The following is a 21,960-nucleotide window of genomic DNA, read 5'->3' on the forward strand; positions in this document are numbered from 1 at the left end:
AGATATGGCTCTTTAATTAATGAATATTTGTTTTAATCTTTAAAAAGCAATGGGAGAAATTTTAATGCACTGTCAATATTTAGTATTAAAAGTCAAGTGCTATTTTGTAGCTATGTCTTAAGAAGGTAAATTTGATTGCTTTGCTACCGTATTTTCTTTTCTAACATAGGAACATAATACATAAAACATAAATACATGCAGTGTTGCTCACAAATGCCTAATATTTGGCATCCTTGAAGGGGAAAAACCTGCAAAGAGGGTCAAATAAACTAAAAGGTTAAAAGGTACTTCTTTCAGCTTTGACTGCCTTCACTTGCATTTCAAATTGACAGGCTTTCATGCTATTTTTAGTGCTTTGAATAGGAAATCACATATGCTTGCCATGCTTGTGCCATTCACATGAATTCCTCATAGCACTGCTTCTCCTGACCTATTCCTGCTGTAGCCTAAGTGCTGATTTAGACTCCACATTTAGTGAGCACCTATTGTGGGCCACTCAATACTGAGGACACTACCATCAGGTTAAAAACCTCCATTACTGTCCAGTCAATTCCAACTCACAGTGGACCTATAGGATAGAGTAGAACTGTCTCATAGGGTTTCCCATACTGTAATCTTTACGGAAGCAGACTGCCATATTCTTCTCCTGTGGAGCTGCTGGTTGGGTTTGAACTGCCAACCTTTCAGTAATCAATGGTATGCTCAACCACTGAGCCACCAGGACTCATTACCGTCATGTTAGATAGTATTATTATCCCATTGTATCAGAAAACTGGCCAATGAAAACCCTATGGAACACAATGATCCAATCTGCAACCAATCATGGGGATGGTACAGGACTGGGCACTGTTTCATTCTGTTGTGCATGGGGTCATCATGAGTTGGGGCTGATTCAATGGCAGCAAATAACAACAACAACAAATAAGAAATCTGAAGGTCATGGACTTTTAAGTGTTCTAAGTCCTCAAGTCACTAAGCAGGAAAACAGGACAGCCTGAGTCTTTTCCTTTATGCTCTGTTTTCAAGCATCCTTCCTGCTATGGTGGGCCTGTCCCCCTTTCATCTTCCTAGCTTCACTGATCACCAATAGCAAAGTAGCAGAAAAGTGAGGAAGGGGTCCCCTGCTTAGCAACCCCTTTCTTTCCCCATGGAGAAGGTAGAAAGGAAGAAACATCTAGGGTTCAGAGCTCCTACCATACTCCTCACTGCTTCTATTTCCATCCTTCACGCAGAACACCCAGGCCAGAACTTCGGCCCTAGCCCTGTTCCACAACTTTCATCCCAGGTCATGGGCATCACTATGGCTACCTATTGCTGGAGCAGCCCCTGTAGTAGTGGAAGATGTGTCCTGAGCAAAAAGATTTGCCTACAGTAACACACCCAAAGGTCCTTATAGTGATTACCAATACTATATTTGGGTACAAATTGGCTTCTAACTGCTAACCTGACATCCTAACCACAATTCAGGGCATTGCTTCCACGGGAAATGGCAGGTTTCTTAATCTAATCGATGAGCAAGCAATATGAGTTCTCATTAATGAACTTTTGGAATATAATCCATTCATAGCTGGGGAGTCAATCTTCAAGTTCATATCAACATAAACATGTACTTAATATAAAAAATGAAAAATACTCTCTAAATTCAAAAGCTCAGCTCCCTGGACTCATATTTTTCTCCCTTACTCTTTTACCTTTATTTTTAAAAGTACAATTTCATTCAACTGCAGAGAAGCCTCCATTTTTACAGTATCATTGTAAAAGTTTCAACTGTTTCACCCACATATTTATTGCTAAGCCAGTGTTGGTTAGTCTTACCTCCTCGATGGATGACCAAAGAAGTCTCACTTCCAAGGGGACAGTCCTTAAGTATATCCACTACTTCTGTATGGCTCAGGTTCTGTACATTCTGCTGGTTGATCTCAACGATGAGGTCACCTTCACAGAGGCCAGGGCATCCCTGAATGTCAAGTATTTGTTTCACCCGCTGTCCTGTAGGACTGTCAGCAATAGTGAAGCCAAAGCCCTGGGCACCTTTCACAATGGTTAAGGTCATAAGTTCAGCTTGGGTGGCCCCAGAGGAAGCCATAGACACATTGTCATCATGGACAGGTGGTGGATACGTGCCATCTAGTTGGCCATCAGCTGGCATGGAATGCAAAGAATGAGGTGGCCGATCTGTTATATCTGGAACAGACTGTGAGGTCCGAGAAATGTATTCTAAATATGTTTCATAGTTATGTCTTCCATTGACCATCACTGGAGGTTGCCTCTCCATTATTGCAAGGGGTGGCACCATGCTGTTAGCAGGATCTTCAGGATCAAAGGGCAAGGGGTATCCACGACACAACACCAGGTTGACACTCTGGCCAATAGGAACAGACTGGAAAAGTTTGACTACATCTGCATGAGTGTGTCCAAGGACACAAACTTCATTAATATAGACAATGACATCACCTGCAAGGAAAAAAGAAAGAGGTTGACACCATGAGGTAAGTTCAATTAATGTTGACTTAGAGGAATGGAATTACTTATGAGGCTAGTGGAAGAAGTGCTCTGTTTCTCAGTAAGCAGTGAGAAAATCAATTAGAATAATATTTAAATTCACTGTAGGTGATTCAAGGTTACAACAGGTCTGCCAACAAGTATAATGATCAAATGCTGAAAAAAAAAGCTATTTGGTTATTCTTCAAGTACAGAAACAATTTCATGTTCAGAAAAAAAGGATCAGAAAGAAAAGGTTAGAAGCACATACCCTATGCTTCTTTGTCATCTTCATTGCCATCTTCTGGAGTGGCAATTCAATTAATAGAATTTTCAAACTACTGAGAAGTGGTGTTACAAGTTTTGGATGAAAACAGGACAAAACAAAAGAAAAACCCTGATATATGGGTTTCTTAGTTGTTATCACTTGACTGAGTCAAATGCCATTTTTCCTGCTTTTTGAAAGAGAAAATATTTTTCTCACTTATTTTCTCCATTTATAGCAGATGTAATTGCAAAGGCCCTACACACCCAGAAGTAAAGGCCAAGGGCACAGGTTTGGGATCAAGAAACTGGGTCCATATTCTGATGCTACAACTTAACAGATATGTGATTTTGGGCAAGTACTTACCTGCTTTAAGCAACACTTCCTCATTTGTAAAGTTATTGTGAGGATGAAATGAGAAAATGCAGGAAAAGTGCACGGCACCATGCCTGGCACATAGTGGGTTTCAATAGTGTGGACCAATATTAATATGATTGTTGGTAAGAGAAGATGGGGGTTTAGGACTTTGGCTTTCAATCAGGAAGCTACCATAGACTCACTGTCTGATCTTAGATCAACTGGTATTTCTGTAGGTCATTTTCAGTAAAGGCATTTGTCTTTTCTCCCCAGAGACTTATTACAGGTTTGCAGAGGTCAACTGATGAGAAGTTAACTTTATATTAAAAATGCCCTGAATGTAAATTATTAATTATAAAATATATTCAGAAAAACAAAATTTCCTTCTTAAAATGTAGAAAAATATGGTTGCTTGAGATAATTGTTTTTATTAAAAAACTCAATTATGTATGAAAAATGATTTATTTTTGGAGAACTGTTCTATCATGAATTGATATTTTTATCCTCAAAAACCATAATAGTTGAGAATTGAACTTGCAAATTGAGATTGTGCCTGACTATGCTGAGGACTATGTGAGGGATGAAAAGACATGTTTTCACAGATTGTCAAATGAGTAACAGAACAGACATCAATTTATCAGGATAATTTTGAAATGGGTAGTGTAAATGGTGATAGAGTTGACTAGGGAGCTTACCCATCAAGACTGCAAACATCAAAAACAAAAATAGACTTGAACTTTCAGAATAGAATACTTTCCTGGTCCTTCTTTGGTGTATGATATAAAATTGTTTTTCCATTAAATGCATTTGAAAAATAAATTAATTCTATGAATAAAACCATCCTAAGTAAAGTGTCACCAACATCATAAACTCGATTAACACTCACTCTTCCCAAATGCTACAGAACTATTTGAAAATGTTAAAGATATAGAGATTGAAAAGCCAAACAAACAACTTCAGGGATACAGGTTAGGTCTGATTCTAATAAATACCACTCACAGACTATGTGATCTGTTAGATAGAACTACACTCTTCAACTACATCTATCAGAGAGGGTGCTGGTGCGTTGGCTGCCACATTGGACCGAGACTCAGAACTGAGTTAGGATTGACATCCTGACTGTTTCTATGATTCCTCATTTGATGGGGGGCAGCTGGGATACTTTGGGCAGCATTTTCAGTTGGTTCCCAGAGTCCCAGATAAGTGTCTGATTCTGATAGACTATTTTGTTTCTCCTCCCAATTCTATTTTTAAAGTTGGTACATTACTACATATTTTAGGCATTAAACAGATTAAAAGAATAATAAATACCTGTGTACTACAATGAAGCTTAATGATTAAAACATTGCTCATATTAGTTGAAGCACCCCACCCCCCATGTGGCACCTTGCCACACACTTGCATTGCCCCACTGCTCCTTCCAAAGGTAACTAACCATTGTCCTGCATTTGAGATTTGTTATTCTCATGTTCTTCTTCGTATTTTTCATGAAATGTCTACCAAACCCACTGCCGTCGAGTCGATTCTGACTCATAGCAACCCTATAGGACAGAGTAGAAATTCCCCATAGAGTTTCCAAGGAGCGCCTGGCGGATTCAAACTGCCAACCCTTTGGTTAGCAGCCGTAGCAGTTAACCACTTCGCCACCAGAGTTTCCATGAAATATCTAGGTATCCCTAAATAACATTGGTATTGTTTTGAATATTTTAAACCTTTTAGTATACATATTTTCTATAATTTTTCCTCCAAAATATATTTGTGATATTTATTTTGATACCTGTACCTGTAGTTCATTAATTTTCACTCCAGTAAGGTCTCTATCGGATGACTAAATTACTATTTCTGTTTATTCATTCTCCTGCTGATGGACACTGGAATTCTTGTGAAGATTTGTCTATTAAAGATAACTCTTCCATGAACTACTTTCCACAGCCCCAGTGCACATATGGGAGAGTTTTTCTGGGGTATGTACCTTGGCATGGAGTTGTTGGGTCATAGGCCGTATGCATCTTCAACTTTTTAAGACAATGGCAAACGGTTAACAAAATAGGTTATATCAATTTACACTCCCATTGGTAGTATATCAGAATTTTCATTGCTCTCCAGCTGACACAATACCAGGTATTCTCAGACTTTTTAATTTCCACTAATCTGCTGGGTGTGATCATGATTTTAATTCACACTTCCCCAATGGCTACTTTAGGTGAGAGTCTTTTCGTATGTTTGTTGGTCATTCAGTTTTCCTCTTTCACACATCTCATGTGTCTGTTTTTTTTTCCTATTGGGTTAGGTTTTTTTTTTTTTCTTTTTACAGATTGGCTATTTTTACAGCTCAGCTCCATTTTTTTTTTTTTTTCAATTTAGTATCTTTATTTGTTGCAGGTCTATTCAGATTTTCTATTGATTTTTTTTTTTTAATTGTGCTTTAGGTAAAAGTTTATAGCTCGAGCTAGTTTCTCATACAAAAATTTATACATACATTGTTATGTGACCCTAATTGCTATCCCTATAATGTCACCACACACTCCCTCTTTCCACCCCAGATTTCCTGTGTCCATTCAACCAACAGCTCCATCTTTGATCCGCCCTTCTCTGTAAGTTTGGGAGACCTCTGGTATAGTAGATATAAAATGGAATATGGAGTCAAAAAGACTTTGGTCCTAGTTCCATTCTATCACCTACTAGCTATGTGGCTTCCAAAGAACTAACTTATATGCTCTGTGACTCAGTTTCTTTAGAAGTAAGGTGGAACACTAATGACAATAACTTCTCAGGGTTATGGGAAAGAAAAAAATGAGACCATGCAGGTGAAAGGGTTTGTAAGCTATAAATTATTATGCAAAGGATGATTCTATTTCCATAATTATTTTCTGTACTTGGTTATATACTTCAATAAAATCAAGACATTCCCACCACAGTGATACCCAAGAATGGCTTGAGTAGGAACAGTCATAGTTAGGGGTGACTTGAATATGATGAGTGTGACTATGGAAATGATGGGCTCCTGAGTGGGCAAGAGGCAGGGAGGTTACAAATACCACTTCCTTCTAAGGCTCCCCCTAACTTTAATCACTACTACTTCCCAGCATCCAAGGATGCTTTATTCCTCTCTTTGTTTCACAGAAAAAAGAACTAAGGGTAATATTTAAAGCTCTCAAGGTTCCCTGTCAGGTCTAAAGATTAGTTATTTGAATTACAGTGATTAATGTTATCTATTTTTGAATTTTAATGTGATCTTACTATTTAGTAAGAAATGAGGACTATTTGTGGTTCTTGGTAAGATTGCCTTTTGAAATTTATGGATAATTTCCACTCAGAGCAATTTTTCAAGTCATCAAGCAAGTGATAAAGGACCCTATAAACGATATCGTTATGGAGTTACACAGAAGTTTTCTGAATGTAAAAGATGAAGTGGTCAGTTATGACAGGATAAAACTAACAATTTGACAGTACTCAACTGCCCACTTTAAAAAAATATATAGGTACCTGGATAACGTGTCTTGCCAAAAACTTGTAAATGGAGATGCAAACAAACATTTGCTTGTTCAGATAGAACTGACTGAGTAGGGTATTTATAGACCGCGCTGTATGAATGTCATTTACATGCTGCTGAATAAAAATATGAGCCACCTGGTATATGTCATCTGACAGTGCCATGCCAAGTCCCGAAAAGGCTGGGTCTCAGAGCACAGAAAGGAATGCCGTCAGAAGACAAGCTCTAGCTCTGACTCTGTTGGCTTATTTAAAGGGAAAACTGGAAGAGTCCCATGATCTTTTTCTCTCTCAATTTCTCCTTTTGTAAAGTGGAAATTAAAATATTTCCTCCCTTTTCTTTTTTGTAGGGCAACTGTGAGAATGAGATAACTCTTGTGAAAACACTTTTAATTTTTGCCAAAGAAAAGTTCTCAATAAAATATAAGATGATACATTTCTTTTGAAAGTCAAGTGTGCATTTTCATTATTGTATTTCCTGAGAAGTAGCATTGTTTCCTATACGGTCATTCACTTCAGGCTGTGTTTAGGTCGAGGGGTTAGGGCTGTTGACTTTAGTAAGGCCTTTGGGTCACATTTGGTAAGAATGACGAATCCAACATCTCCACAGGGTTGGTCACTGTGGCAGCAGAATCTTTTCAGGATCTCTCACTCACACCACTGTCTCCCTTTGCTAACCACCACTTTGGACTGGACTAGAATAATTCACTTCATTCTCCATATTTATCCTAAATTCTACTCTAAAAGTTCAAACTACTCAATCTCTAACCTGACGTGTAAAGCTCTTTACCAAAATGTCTTGCTAATTAATTTTTCAGCTTTTGTCTTCACATAATGTTACCATTCTAGTGAAGTTGATATCTTTACTATTCAGAATTTACTACTTGCTACTTGCCTTTTAATTGGCTTCTGTTATTCCTCTGCTCTCAAGTGCATTTCCTTTCTAGGTATAAATTCACTTCTTCCCTCACCTCTTCACCTCTTCACCTCTTCAAAGATGTCTTCCATTACTCCTTCTTAGCCTACTCCCATCTCATGCTTGATAATACAGATTTGTCTCAGACTTTATTCCTTTGTGGTAGTTTTCTGCCTGTTCTGAGTCTTCTCATACACATGTATGCAGTATCCTTATCAAACTGAGAATGCTTTAGGTATTTAGGATAAATTCTCATTGAATAGAGAACGGAAAAAAAGATTTAGTCAGAAGAAAACCGAAACAGACTTCATAGCTCAGTTTACTGACCACAGTTTAGTGTTTCTAAGCTCTTTTTTTATTTGTTTTTGCAAACTCATACAGATATTTGAAAAAAGAAAAACAATTCTCATTGACTACCTGCATTCCAATTACAGACTCTACATGGAAAAATTACTATTTTATGAGTTTTCTCTCCAGCTAATAAGATTTGATTGAGTCTATTTTCTAAAGCTTGTGTTAGTTTTGTTTTTTTTATAATAACACTAATAAATAATTTTATTATAATATGAAATTTTACTACTATAATATTCAATATCCATTTTCCTTCTTTTCTATAATTCCCACAAATATACATAATACTTTTTGACATGCACTTCTGGGGTGTGGCTACTGTCATGGATTGAATTGTGTCCCCCCAAATTAGGTGTCAATTTAGTAAGGCCATGATTCCCAGTATTGTGTGGCTGTCCTCCATTTTGTGATTGTAATTTTATGTTAAAGAGGATTAGGATGGAATTGTAACACAGTTACTAAGGTCACATCCCTGATCCAATGTAAAGGGAGTTTCCCTGGAGTGTGGACTGCACCACCTTTTATCTTACAAGAATTAAAAGGAAAGGGTAGCAAGCAGAGAGCGGGGACCTCATACCATCAAGAAAGAAGTACAGAGAGCAGAGTGCATCCTTTAGACCTGGGGTTCCTGCACAGAGAAGCTCCTAGTCAAGGGGAAGATTGATGAGAAGGACCTTTCTCCAGAGTCCACAGAGAGAGAAAGTCTTCCCTTGGAGCTGACACCCTGAATTTGGACTTTTAGCCTCTTTTTTAAAGCCATCCACTTGTGGTATTTCTATTATAGCAACACTAGATGACTACGAGAGCTAGCTGCCACCTCAATCAGACTGAAAATGCCTGCTCTTGATAAATTTTTTTCTCCAAATCAAACACAGTAGTCTGTGAGACTGACCAATAGAAATTGAATCTGGGTTTCCTTGAGCTGCTCTTTGAGCAAGTCACTTAACATTCGTATCCTCATCACTAAAATGGAGGTAATAATAGCTATTCTACCTACCTTAAGGGAAGAGATGAAGTATGTGAAAATGTTCTGTTAAAAGTAAAGCATCATCATATGTATTGATATTTTTAATGAAGGATTGATAAAGATTTGAAAAAGAAACATCCCAAGAATGAGAAATAATTGTTATAACTTTTAAAAAATGTAAAAGAAACTGAATTTTATTAAATTGTTTGGTAGTTTTCTTATGTAAAAATTTGAGAGGACAGAAGATATATTCAGTCTTGCAACTGAATACACAGTTTCCCAACAAGGAAGACTAGTGCTGCATGAAAGTATCCTTAGATTCCTCACTATCCTCTGGAATATAAAAGCGCTGTTAGGATGGAGGGTTCAAATGGACAAGGCATGTCTGAACTGTGTGATGGTGGTGGAGGAATAGAGTTTAGATTTCCCAAAGGCTGAGTCTTAGCCTATTCTCAACGATATCACACACTGAAAAAGGTCAGGAGATAAACACTCAAGCAAATAAGTGGGCCCATGTCTGCTTTTATCGGGTTCTCAAATAAATCTGTTATAGGGTTCTATGTCCCTTATTGCCCAGAAATTTTTCCTTATATCTAAATATAAGTTTTTTTTAAATCAAAGGTATTTCCTATTTTTCTATCCTCATAAAGACAGAAGAATTATTCTTTTAGAATAACTTGAAGCAATTTCTAAATTCCCAAATGATCTCCTTAGAGTGAAAGTTACAAACACAGCCATCAACTGGAGAATTCTACCTTGTAGGTTCTAGACCTTACCATGATTCTACTGATTTTTAAACATTTGTCTTGCAGACATCTATCAAATTATGCAGAAATGTACAAACATTTAGGTTATGAAAAGTAGAAAAGGCAGGATAAAATGCATTCGTGAGAAGAATTTTAATCAATTTTTATGTGATACATTAAAAATGACATTGGGAATGAAAATGAGCTGAAGCAAGTTATATTACAGCACTAAAATACAGTCTAGACAATGTTTTAATCATTTTCTATACATTATGAGACAAAGTGTGGCAAAATAGAAAGAACATTGATTTAGGAGTCAGAAGGTTTATATTCTCTTCCTAGGTAAGCCAATAATTAGTGGTATCAACAGGTCTCTGGGTCATATGCCTCATTTATTTATTCAAAAAAGATTTATTCTACACAATACTACTATGAACCAGGCACCCTATTACCAAAAGGGAGGATTTGGGCCAGATGATCACTAATGTACTCCCTTCATTCTCATATTCCAAAACAAACATCCTTAGATTCTATTCCTTAAATATCTTTTCAATTGGCTCCTTCCTTTCTTTTCCTACTACCACCGCCTGAGGTCAGGCCCTTACCATCTATTGTGCTGTGAAAGTTCTAAATTTTGGGGTGACATGATGAGGACTGATAGCCCAGACTTGGGATCCATAACTTACTGCTTTTGTTAACTTGTAGCCTTTATACAGACTTAATCCTGTAGCTAAGTGTCTTAGTTATCTAATGCTGCTATAACAGAAATACCATAAGCGGATGGCTTTAACAAACAAATTTATTCTCTCACAGTCTAGGAAGGTGGAAGCCCATATTCAGGGCGCCAGCTCCAGAGGAAGGTTTTCTCATTGTCAGCTAGGGGGAATGTTCTTGTCATCAATTTTTCCCTGGTTTAGGAGCTTCTCAGTGCAGGGACCTCAGTTCCAAAGTACGTGCACGCTCCTGGCTCTTCTTGCTTGGTGGTAATGAGGTCCCAGTGCTCTCTACTGGCTTCTCTCTTTTCTATCTCAAAAGAGATAGACTCAAAATACAACCTAATCCTGTAGATTGAATTCTACCTCATTAACACAACTGCCTCTAATCCCCCCTCATTAACATCACAGAGGTAGGATTTACAACACATAGGAAAATTACATCAGATGACAAAATGGTGGACAATTACACAATACTAAGAATCATGGCCTAGCCAAGTTGAACCACATTTTTGGGGACACAATTCAATCTATAACACTAAGGAAATATTTTCTTTGTAACAGAGCTAAGAAAGGATGTTGTCAGCTTGTTCCCAAGGAACCTTGATACAAAGAGTGTATCTAACCTCTGAGTTCCCAGAAAAGAATGTCTTGCAACTACCCTGTAAACCCCCTACAGTCACCTAGTGACTAATCAACAAAAACCTTAAGCCAATGATGTTAAGGTCCCTGCTTCAAGATATTCCACCTCCCACTTCTCTGAATCATCAAGCACCTATCAGAAATTTTGTATTGTTAGTTCTTGATTTTACCACAGAAATATACCTTTGTAATTGCACCACCTTAGAGTGCTGTGGTTTCATTTTGTGGACTGTGTATTTTCTCAGTTTAAATTATATCTTGCCTTCAATAAACTTTTGCTTTTGCTTTAACAGAGTACCTGGTATTACTCTTTGACAGTGTGAACTTCCGCAATAGTCTCTTAGGCTGGTTTTCCTGATGTCAGAGCAGGAAAGACAGGGAAAGAAGAGAGAGAAGCCCAAGCATATGGCATGACTCATTCAGCCTGTACAGGATCTCGGAGTTCCCTAGTCTCACTCCATATTGGTCTCTTAGGAATAGATGTGCTATTGCTTATAAATCCCCTTTTCTGGTCAGGACTGGCTCAGGAATGAGGAGGGTGTGAATATTCTGCAGGTCAAGGACATTAGTGCCAGCGGGCACCACTTTCCACCTATTTCCCAATCCATTTTCCATTCTACACTCCCAGAAGTCCTATATACTTAATGCCTTTCAATGCTTCCTCATATAGAGAGAATCATGTCTAAGTTCTCTAGCATGGCATATGAGGTCTTCAGTCTGCATTTTCACCATCCTCTGCCTTTTTCCAACCTACTCTGTGGTTCAGTTAGCCCAGGCTTCAGGCCATGCTCCCACACATGCTATGTTCTTTCCGGCCTCTGTGGTCTTCTCCATGTTCTCCCCTTGCATTGTGCCCACTAATGAACTCCTAGTCACCCTTTAAGACCAACTTCACCTTTCTGATCACGTTCTATTGATAAGTGTTAATTACTTCTTCCTGTGCATTATTCTTCCCCAACAGATAATTCTTCAATCCATTTAACCACATTAGGAGCACCTGGAGTCTCTCTGCCCAAAGCAACTAGCACTTCAGTATACTTAATATATGTCTGGCATTTACAAACACCATTTAATCTAACCCTTACAATCTGGGAGCCCTGGTGGTACAATGGTTAAGAACCTGGCAGCTAACCAAAAGGGGAGCAGCTCAAATCCACCACACGCTCCTTGGAAACTCTACGGGGCAGTTCTATAGAGTTGCTATAAGTCAGAATCGACTGGATGGTAACAGGTTTACTTTATCTGTGTGAGAAAGGCATTATTATTGGCACTTTATTGATGGGGACACTGACACCAGAAGACGTTAAATAAATTCTCCAAGGTCACACTGATAATTAGGATAGAATTAGGAGTTAAACCCAGGTCTTCAATACAAATGCTAATAATTTCAAGCAGCCCAGGAAATACTTTGACTTGGAGACTCTTTTGATGCCTCTCAAATCAAATCAGTCAAAACACTGGGTACAATATCTTTAATTCTAGGATGTGGAAATTGAGAGATGAGCTGCAATATTCTTTTGGTTAGCTAAGTTAATGAAGGGAGGCAGTGAAGCAGATCATCGCAAACAGGAGAATCCACTGCAATAGCTGGTCCACTTTCTGCAGTTTTCCAAAATACGCTGTTTGATAGAAAGCTTGGAGAAAACCGAGGCTGGGGAGGTGACAGGCCACCGTAACCCACCAGACTCTGTAACCATCAAGAAATATGCCTCCGTGGACAACTGCTTCCTTTGCTATGAGACCAGAAGAACTAGATGGTGCCTAGCTACAATTACTGAACATTTTGATCAAAGATTACATCGAAGAATTCTGATCAAATGGGGAAAACATAGAACAGAATTTCAACTTGTCGTGGAATTAAGATTTTTCAGAGCCATGGAGGCTGAATGAACCCATGAAACTACTGCCCTGAGATAATCTTTAAACCTTAAGCCAAAAATATCCCCTGAAGTCTTAAAACCAAACAATAGTTTAGCTTAACTAGTAAAGAAGGTCTGGCTTGAGCATCGTGCCCTTTTAAGATCTATCTGTATCAAATTGACAACACCAACTCAAAAGATTAGATTAGAAACTTAGGGACAGTGAATTTATGTTAATGGGGAGGAACAACTCAGAAAAGGAAGGTGAGAATGGTTGTACAACTTGAAGAATGTAACCAGTGTCACTGAACTGTACATGTAGAAATTGTTGAATTGGTGTATATCCTGCTGTATATATTCTAAAGAGCAACAAGAATAAAATAAATGATAAAAAGAAATATAAGCTCTCATATAAATTATTTCACTGGCTATGTGACCTTGGACAAGCAATTTATCTTCTTTTTGATGGAGTTTCTTTTCACGTAAATGCAGAAGTCAGAAAAGATCATTTCTAAGTTGTAGTCTTAAGCTTTCCTAAATCTGGTGAGAATGTAGAAAGCTCTCCCACTGCACTATAAAAGATATTTGGCAATTTCAGTGGTGTGGTTTAACAGGTAAGTGACAAACCTCTGGGGGCTTAACCCGAGGTTCTCTGATTTTCCACAAAAGCAGTGAGTGATTCCAACACTCGATCCAAAGGCAGAAGGATACCAACATGTTGGCTTAGCTACTTCTCGAAAAAACGAAAGATTTCTTAGTCACATTTTATAACTTCATCCATATGACCCAGTGCAGATGCCTAATTAAAAGCTCCATTTAAAACAAAAAAAAAATAGCTTAACTAGCAAGTATCCAACAATTACTCCCTGGCAGATGTGAATTAGTCTGACGATCTATTTACATTTCTTTTGTGTTTGGCATTGAGTGGTAAGATATATTTAAATAGTTGCATTTTACTTTGTTGGAAAGGAGAAAGAAAACAAATTCTAAGAGAATCTAAAGGCACTGATCATTTGCTGATTGGGCAAATATGAAACAACACTTCAGATTAAAACTATAAGTAAAGCCATAAAAAGAAAGCACAAAACACTGTTTCTCCCAAAGAGCAGAGGCTTTCTAAACAGCTTGCTCACTTTAAAAATTCAATAGCATAAAATGGTCAGTGAATCTGTCATTTCTCTAAAAGAATGGAATGAATTTTAAATCAAAATAAAAAATACATTTCTGACCAACTTTCTGACCATGGGTCCTGCATGATTTTACTAGAAGAACCTATGATTTTACTAGAAGAACCTATGATTTTACTAGAAGAAGAAAAACAAACGTATTTTGAAACTTGTCTTAAAACCCTTTGCAGGACATGAAGGTTTATGAGAACAAAATACAAATGTATTGTGAAGTCTCAATGTCCTTTCCTGTGTGCTACAGACATACATGTGGGCAAGAAGTATCATAGAAATACACGCAAATACACACAACCCCCTATGCGGACAGCATAGGTTACAGAAATATCTCATAGCAGAGACTCATCAATTTACATAGACATTATACAATATCCACACTTACTTTTAAACAGCAGTAACTTTATTCCTTAACAAGCATGATTATTTTTACATAAATGGCTCCCAGAGGTCAATGTGGCATAACCCATCACCATATTCTGACCTTACTCTAACACAGCACATAAAATGCCTATAAAACTTCCCCTGAAAATGATTATGGACAGCTGGCAGGGATGGAGCCCGAACTGTCCACAGACATGCTTTCCAGCAGTTTATCCTGGTCTACCTGCAACTGTCAATTCCCTCCAGCTTTGACTGAGCAAGAAAAATGACTAACAAGGCGAGAGAGAGATAAAAAGGGCTGATGTGTCCATTTCATTTCAGACCATCGCTTCCTGCCAATGGTTGGAAGTTTCTCTTGTACATTTGTTTGCTACCTGACTGACGCACAGTTTCAAGACAGGTAGAAGCAGACTTTTTAGTCAGAGGAAAGTAGAATTTAGCTTTTGATACTGTGAAATCGATATTGAAGAGAGGAAAAGAAAACCTATTTCAAGACTCCAGATAACATCTTGTGAAGCTGTTTTCTTGAATGTCTTTTGAAAAACGTACTATTTGTTCCAAAGTGAGCTTGGTGCTGGTCCCAAGTACCCAGAACTGCGGTCAGAGCGGGGTCTATGGGTGGCGTGGCTCAGTCAGGGAAGCTATTGCCCCTAGGTCTCTTTCACCCTGTGTAGTATTTCTGGAAAGCAATGTGACTAGCACGTCCATTGCAAGCCAATCAACAATCCTTAACTGGTAATGTAACATGTTTGGTTATATCGGCACGCTCCTTTACTCCCTTCATTTGTGAGAAATTACAGAGCCCCTGCTGTCTCCCTGAAATGAGGGCTCACAGAATATTTCTCCCATATGGATTTCTGAACTGGTGCAGTGTTAAGTTGCTGAGCTTCATAAAATGGTTGGCAGAAAGAACAAATGTGCCATGCTAAAAATGTGAGTATATGTTGCATGCACACTGGTCCAAGGTCGAGGAGAGAGCCCTTGCAACTGGTTGACAGGGAAACAGGCTTGGCAGATATGGATCTTCACTGACAGATTTTCACCATCCGAAGTTGGACCCTTCTATTTCCAATTTCAGTTTCTGAAAGAGCAGTGTTTTATATAAGTATCAAGAAGTCAGCCTGCTCATTGGGCCATATACACCAAAGATTGCCAATTAAAAATCCCTCAACCACATGGCAAAGAGGAAGAAAAAAACATTTGTCTTGGCTGCACTGAAATTTTGGAAACCAGAGAAAGATAGTTATTATCTTTCTGGTTTATATAGGGAGGAAGGGAAATCAATATGGAGCCTTACAATATCAGATGACCAGGGCTTCCTCCATGGGTACGCACCTCACCACTATCCTATGTCAGACACTGTGCTCAGATTTGTGTGGGGATGAATAATGTCATGAGTCTGAGCGTTTCAGGAAAATATGAAATAATCCTTGAAGACAATGGGAGATTGTTCTACTCTTAGACACAACAGATAAATGGTACAGAGAAAAATAATCTAATCCCTTGCTGTTTCTCAATGTTACAATTATAATATCATATTGAAGTTGATTGGAACAAGTTAGCAGAGAATCATCATCGAAGATTTCAAGTAGTCCCCTACTTCTTGCTACCTCAGTTGAACATGTATCTATGTGAATATACATGAAATTGACCCACGTGTTTATATGCTTATTTGCTCATTTACGGGTTACAACACATTTTACATCTCAGCAAAATATGGTCAATGAAAGAGTCAGAAACAATGAATATTTCTTGCTTTTTAAACCAAAATCTAGTAATAATTTTGTAATTACAGCATTAAACAAAACAACAACCTGTTGCCGTTGAGACAATTTCGACTCATAGGACAGAGTAGAACTGTCTCATAGGGTTTCTTAGGCTGAAATCTTTGTGGGAGTAGATCAATCAGTCTTTTCTCCAGTGGAGTGATTGGTGGATTCAAACCACCAACCTTTTGGTTAGCAGCTGAATGCTTAGCCTCTATGCCATCAGGGTGAGGTCTTTTAGCATTGATAATATTTTAAGTTCCTGTAAATGTAGTAAAGTACAAGAATCTTAACCACATGGTGCCAGACAAATCAACTGAAAGGTGAAAGTTTCAGGTAGTCTCTTGATTCTTTTTTTTTTTTTTTTGGTCTAGGTAATGCAAAATAGTCCATTAAATCCTTTCTGCTGAATAAATACATTGTTGGAGGCCAAGGTAATTGGCTAATAATAATAATAGCTGTTAATATGTGCTAAGAATATTAACTGTGTGCCAAGAACTTTGCCAAGCACTTTCCAGACTTGATCTCATTAATCATTAAAATAACCTGATAGAGACTGTATTGTTCCCATTTTATGGAAGAAGAGATGGAGAACAAGGCTTAGAGAAACCAAGTTTCACAATTAAGTGGCAGAGTCACCACATTTGTAGTGTGTTTGGGGTTACTTTTAGGCTTGTCTTCCAACCATATGGATGTTTGATTAAGCAAATGCGTGAAATTTCAAGTTTCATTTCATTTAGCTAGTTGGTATTTCTTAGAACTTTTTTACCAGTTGACATCAAGTTGATCCCAACTCATGCTGACCCTATGTGTCTTAGTTATCTAATGTTGCTATTATAACAGAAATACCATAACTGGATGGCTTTAACAAAGAGAAATCTATTCAGTCTAGGAGCCTAGAAGTCGAATTCAGGGTGCCAGCTCCAGGGGAAGGCTTTCTCTGTTGGCTCTGGGGAACAGTCCTTGTCATCAATCCTTCCCTGGTCTAGGAGCTCCTCGGCACAGGACCCTGGCTCTTCCTGCTTGGTGGTCCCACTCCTCTCTGCTCACTCCTCAATTTTATATCTCAAAAGAAATTGACTCAAGATATAACCTAATTCTGTAGATTGAGTCCTGCTTCATTAACATAACTGCCTCTAATCCTGCCTCATTAACATCATAGAGGTAGGATTTACAACAGGTAGGAAAACCACATCAGATGACAAAATGGTGGACAATCACACAATACTAGGAATCATGGCCTAGCCAGGTTGACACACATTTTTGGGGTACAAAATTTAATCCACGATGCCATGTATGTCACAGTAGAACTATGCTCCACAGGGTTTTCAATGGCTGATTTTTCAAAGTAGATCTACAGGCATTTCTTCTGAGGCACCTCTGGGTGGAATCAAATCTCCAACATTTTGGTTAGCACCTGTGTTCATTAACTGCACCATCCAGGGTCTCCCTCTTAGAATTTAACCTGTTGCTTTCAAGTTGATGCTGATAATTAACCATTGGGAACTTTGTTGACCTAATATCACATTTTTGAGGGCATTAATGAAACAGACATTTTGGCATAATATAAACATACATGATATTTTATCATGACATAATTGTTTTGTTTTTATTCACAAATTGTAACCCATGTGAAGAAATCACTCAGTGACAGAATTACTTACATTTGAATAGGCTAGTCAGCCTGTCCAATTGCTAAAACAAACAAATCAAAACAAAACAGAAATAACATGTCAAGCCTAACAAAGTGGATCCCACAGGGATACAACCTTGAAGTCATAAACATCTAATAAGTTCAAAAAAGGGAACTATGAAATTGTTTTAAGATATCTGATGAAATGCTTAAGCTTTGACAATCTGGCTTTCATGTATTCTAAAAGACAGGAGAACTATTTGGAAGGAGATTGTGTTTTGATTAACTGAAATCAGAGTGGAAAAATTTAATGATTTTAATAACCCCTAATATAGAAGGAAGGAAAGGAGTCCTGGTGGTGCAGTGGTTAAAGTGCTCAGCTGTGAATTGAAAGGTTGGTGGTTTGAGCCCACCAGTGTCTTCAGGGGAGAAAAGACCTGGTGATCTGCTTCCACAAAGATTTCAGCCCAGGAAACCCTATGGGATGGTTCTAATTTGTCCTATAGGGTCACTATGTGTCGGAATCAAATCAACAGCACACAACAATGATAAAGATAGGAAGTCCCTGGGTGGTGCAAATCGTTTGCTCTTGGCTACAAGCCTAAAGTTTGGCAGTTCAAACCCACCCAGTGGTGTCACTAAGAGACATCTAGCAATCTGCTTCTGTAAACATTACAGTCAAGAAAACACTATGGAACAGTTCTACTTTGTAACATATGGGGTCACCGTGAGTCAGAATTGCCTCAATGGCACCGGGTTTGGTTTTTTGGTTTTAATATGGAAGGGCCAACTAGCTCATTAGCTAACTGTACAGGAACCAGTTTCCTTAGGTCTAAACACATGAACCCATAGATAACTAGTGTGTGTTTTTGGTACACTACATTTCTAATTTTGGTTATACAGACATGCCAACTTTTCCACATAAATAACTGTTGAGGGCGCGTGATTGATACCTATTTCCAGTTTTAATCCTAGCCATGTTTACGCTGACAGAGAGGAAGCATAAATGCATACTTCACATTCTCTAATTACTGGTCTAAGGAAACCAGAGATCTAAGGACTTAGTCAATGAATAATATAAAAATACAGTCAGCAAATCATAAATATTTATTGCTACATCAAAAGTCTCTAGTCAATCTTTCAATAATTCTTTCAGCATAAAATATTTGAGTTAGGATATTGGAAAAATATTAATTAAAATTCAGACTCAGCCCTGAAAGGACAGGAAATAGAAATTATATTAAATATTTTTCACTGTCAAATGTCTTTATCTGATTTATGTCTTAGTTTCATTTTTCCCTATGGGTTTGATTGCAAGTGCTAAAGTTTATTCACCTACTAAGCATGTAATTATTATTATTTTAAATCTGACAATGTATCCACCTGCTTTGTAGAGAAAAATTAGAGATGAAAGGCAGAATTTGTGTATGTGTGTGTGAATAGACAGAACATTAAAATAAATTTTAATTATTTATATCATCTAATTAAATATTTTTCTTCATTCCATTTAAATTTTCTTGTAATCTCTTCACTATTTTTTTTTTAATCCGCAGAGAGGCAACACTATTTATAAGAATAATTTTACTAACTGTGGTTGATTAAGAATCAATTGAATCAGTACATGCAAAAGATAATTATATAAGACAAGCAAGATGAGATATCTTGTATGTCCTAAAAAATGTCCTATGTACATATAATTAACATTTTCATTATCAATATCTTATAAGCTAAAGAAACATTTAAAACATTAATCTGGCCAGCAATCATACTAATAGGTATTTACCCAAATGAGTTGAAAATGTATGTACACATAAAAGCCTGCTAGCAAATATTAATGGTTTCCCTACAATTGCAAAAAACTGGAAGCAACCGAGATATCTTTCAGCAGGTAAATGGATAAACAAACTGTGGCACATTCATACGATGGAGTACTATGCAACAACAAAAAGAAATGAGCTATCAAACTGTGAAAAGACATGGAGGAACTTTAAAGACATACTGTGAAGTGAAAGAAGCCAGTCTGAAAAAGCTACCCATTTTGTGATTTCAAATATATGACATTATGGAAAAGGCAAAAATATAGAGACAGTAAAAAGTTCAGTGGTTGCCTGGGGCTCTAGTGAAAGGAGGTAAAGAGAAATAAGTGGAATACGGGGCATTTTTAGGATAGTGAAGCTATTCTATGATACTATAATTATAGGACACATGACACTATGCATTAGTCAAAATCCATAGGACTGTACAACATGAAAAACAAACCCTAATAGAAACCATGCACTTTAGTTAATAATAATATTTGTTCATCAATTGTAATAAATGCACCACACAAATGCAAGATGTTAATAACAGGAGGAATAGTGTGCAGGGGGAGAAGGACTATATAGCAATTCTACTTTTTACACAAATTTTTTTTGTATACCTAAGACTGCTCTGAAAGATAAAATCTATTAAAAAAAATGTTAACCTGGTTCTTAGTGAGAATGATTCTATCTATGGTAGGGGGGAAAAAGGTAAATTATTATCTGTGTTTGATGAATTTGAGTGGAACGAGAAGGAGACATGCAAACACAGAGGTGAGGAGCAAGACAAAAATTTTGGAGTTGTCAATATTAGAGAGCTAGGCCTGAAGCTTTTACTCCCAGACTTCATTATTTCTCTATGGATTCTATACTTAAAAAGATTGGCCAACTGCTACTTTATTTAGTAATTAATTAGTTCTTCCATTTTTATTAATTTAACTACTAACTTGAGTTTCTACTCAGTGTGAATCAACCAATGTAATCCACGTTAGATTGGTATATTTTTAGTTAAAAAAAAACAAAAAAACTTTGGCTTTTAGTATTTATTCAATAAATATGTCATTGGGATGGGCCTAGCAGGTGCAAAGATGAGCAAGATATAGCCACAGATCTTAAAGAATTGTGAACTATGGCCAAAGTCTAGCAAAGAAAACCAGCATACATTTATCATGATTCCTGTTTAGTATTTCGGTGATATATTAAAAATAATTAGTACTTACAAAAGTATCAAACAAAACAAAATTAAAAAACCTGAAAACTTTTTCCTCTTTTCCTTGGAGTAGTGTGAAAAACAGATATCCTCATTTCTCATTTATCGGGTACGCATCCAATATAGAAATGACAGAGAGCAGGGCTCAAGAACAGTTGTCAAATGCAAAAAATTAGTAGCCATAATACATTTTAAGAAAGTAGGATCTCTCCTGTTCAAAGGTTTGGGATATGGTGTTAGTTAGGGAGGAAACTCTGAGAGAAGTCAATGAGGGGGACAGGAAAAGTGAGATCGTAGAGGCAAGAGGAGAGCCATAATCATAGGGTGCCAGAGAAGGACGGTGTTTGAAGAGGGGGCTGATCACCTGTTTCTAATGGCAAGAAAGGAACAGGAGACTGGAGAAGGACCATTGATTTCACAAGAGCGTGAGTCGTGGGGACATTTCTGAGTTCAGTTTCAGTGGGCTGTAAGGGTAGAGAAAATTAGAGATGGAACGACTAGTGAGAAAATCAACGAAGGGGCTTTCTACCCATTACATTTAAGATGTCCTGTAGGAAAAGATGGGAAGTAAGTAGAAGAGGAACTAAAAGAGACTGGCAAACAGGATGAGGAAGCGAGAAAGAGAAATTTAAGATGTTGGTTGAAAAGGGTATGATCCAAAATTAGAGAATACGAATTTGAGAGTTTAGTGAGAATTTTAGCTTTAGAAAAAAGGATGCTCCTTTTTCTGACTCTGGAGGGGAAAACAAAAGGGTACTAGGAGTGAAAACACAATTTTATCTTCACCTTTATCAAGGGGCAAACTGAATTCATTATCTTAACAAAGTAGGATGAAAGATGATTATCTTGGGAGTAGGTCAGTGAGGGGAATTATGGCCAAAAAAAAAAAGAAAAAAAAAGTTGTATTCTAAATTTCTCAGTATTCCATGCCCTGATACAGAACATCATTAATTAACCTGCGCTTTCATGGCACTGTTATTCCTCAAGACCAGGTTTGTATACAGGAAAAGAAGAAATTATCTAGTGAGCTGAGGTTGTGTGCTCCACTAATTCATATAAGCTACAGCTCATGATTCAGACATTTCAACAAGTGCTCAAATTCCTCACCTTGTGTTTTGTAAGCCTGCACTATATGGTTTTTCTAAACTTTCCTAAGGCACGCAAATTAAAGAAGAGATTACTATTCAAACATAGATGT

At 37.4% G+C, this 21,960-nt stretch overlaps 1 protein-coding gene across 2 annotated transcripts in view; it reads right to left on the reverse strand.

Moving 5' to 3' along the window:
* MAGI2 (membrane associated guanylate kinase, WW and PDZ domain containing 2) overlaps positions 1 to 21,960 on the reverse strand; it is a 1,483,873-nt gene that overhangs the window by 251,036 nt on the left and 1,210,877 nt on the right. For both annotated transcript variants that reach the window (XM_064289914.1, XM_003407180.4), the window contains exon 10: positions 1,816 to 2,454. In XM_064289914.1, the coding sequence (XP_064145984.1) occupies positions 1,816 to 2,454 (639 nt within the window). The remainder of the gene's footprint in view (positions 1 to 1,815; positions 2,455 to 21,960) is intronic.

Source organism: Loxodonta africana, chromosome 8, assembly GCF_030014295.1.
Source record: "Loxodonta africana isolate mLoxAfr1 chromosome 8, mLoxAfr1.hap2, whole genome shotgun sequence".
Taxonomy (NCBI): Eukaryota; Metazoa; Chordata; class Mammalia; order Proboscidea; family Elephantidae; genus Loxodonta; species Loxodonta africana.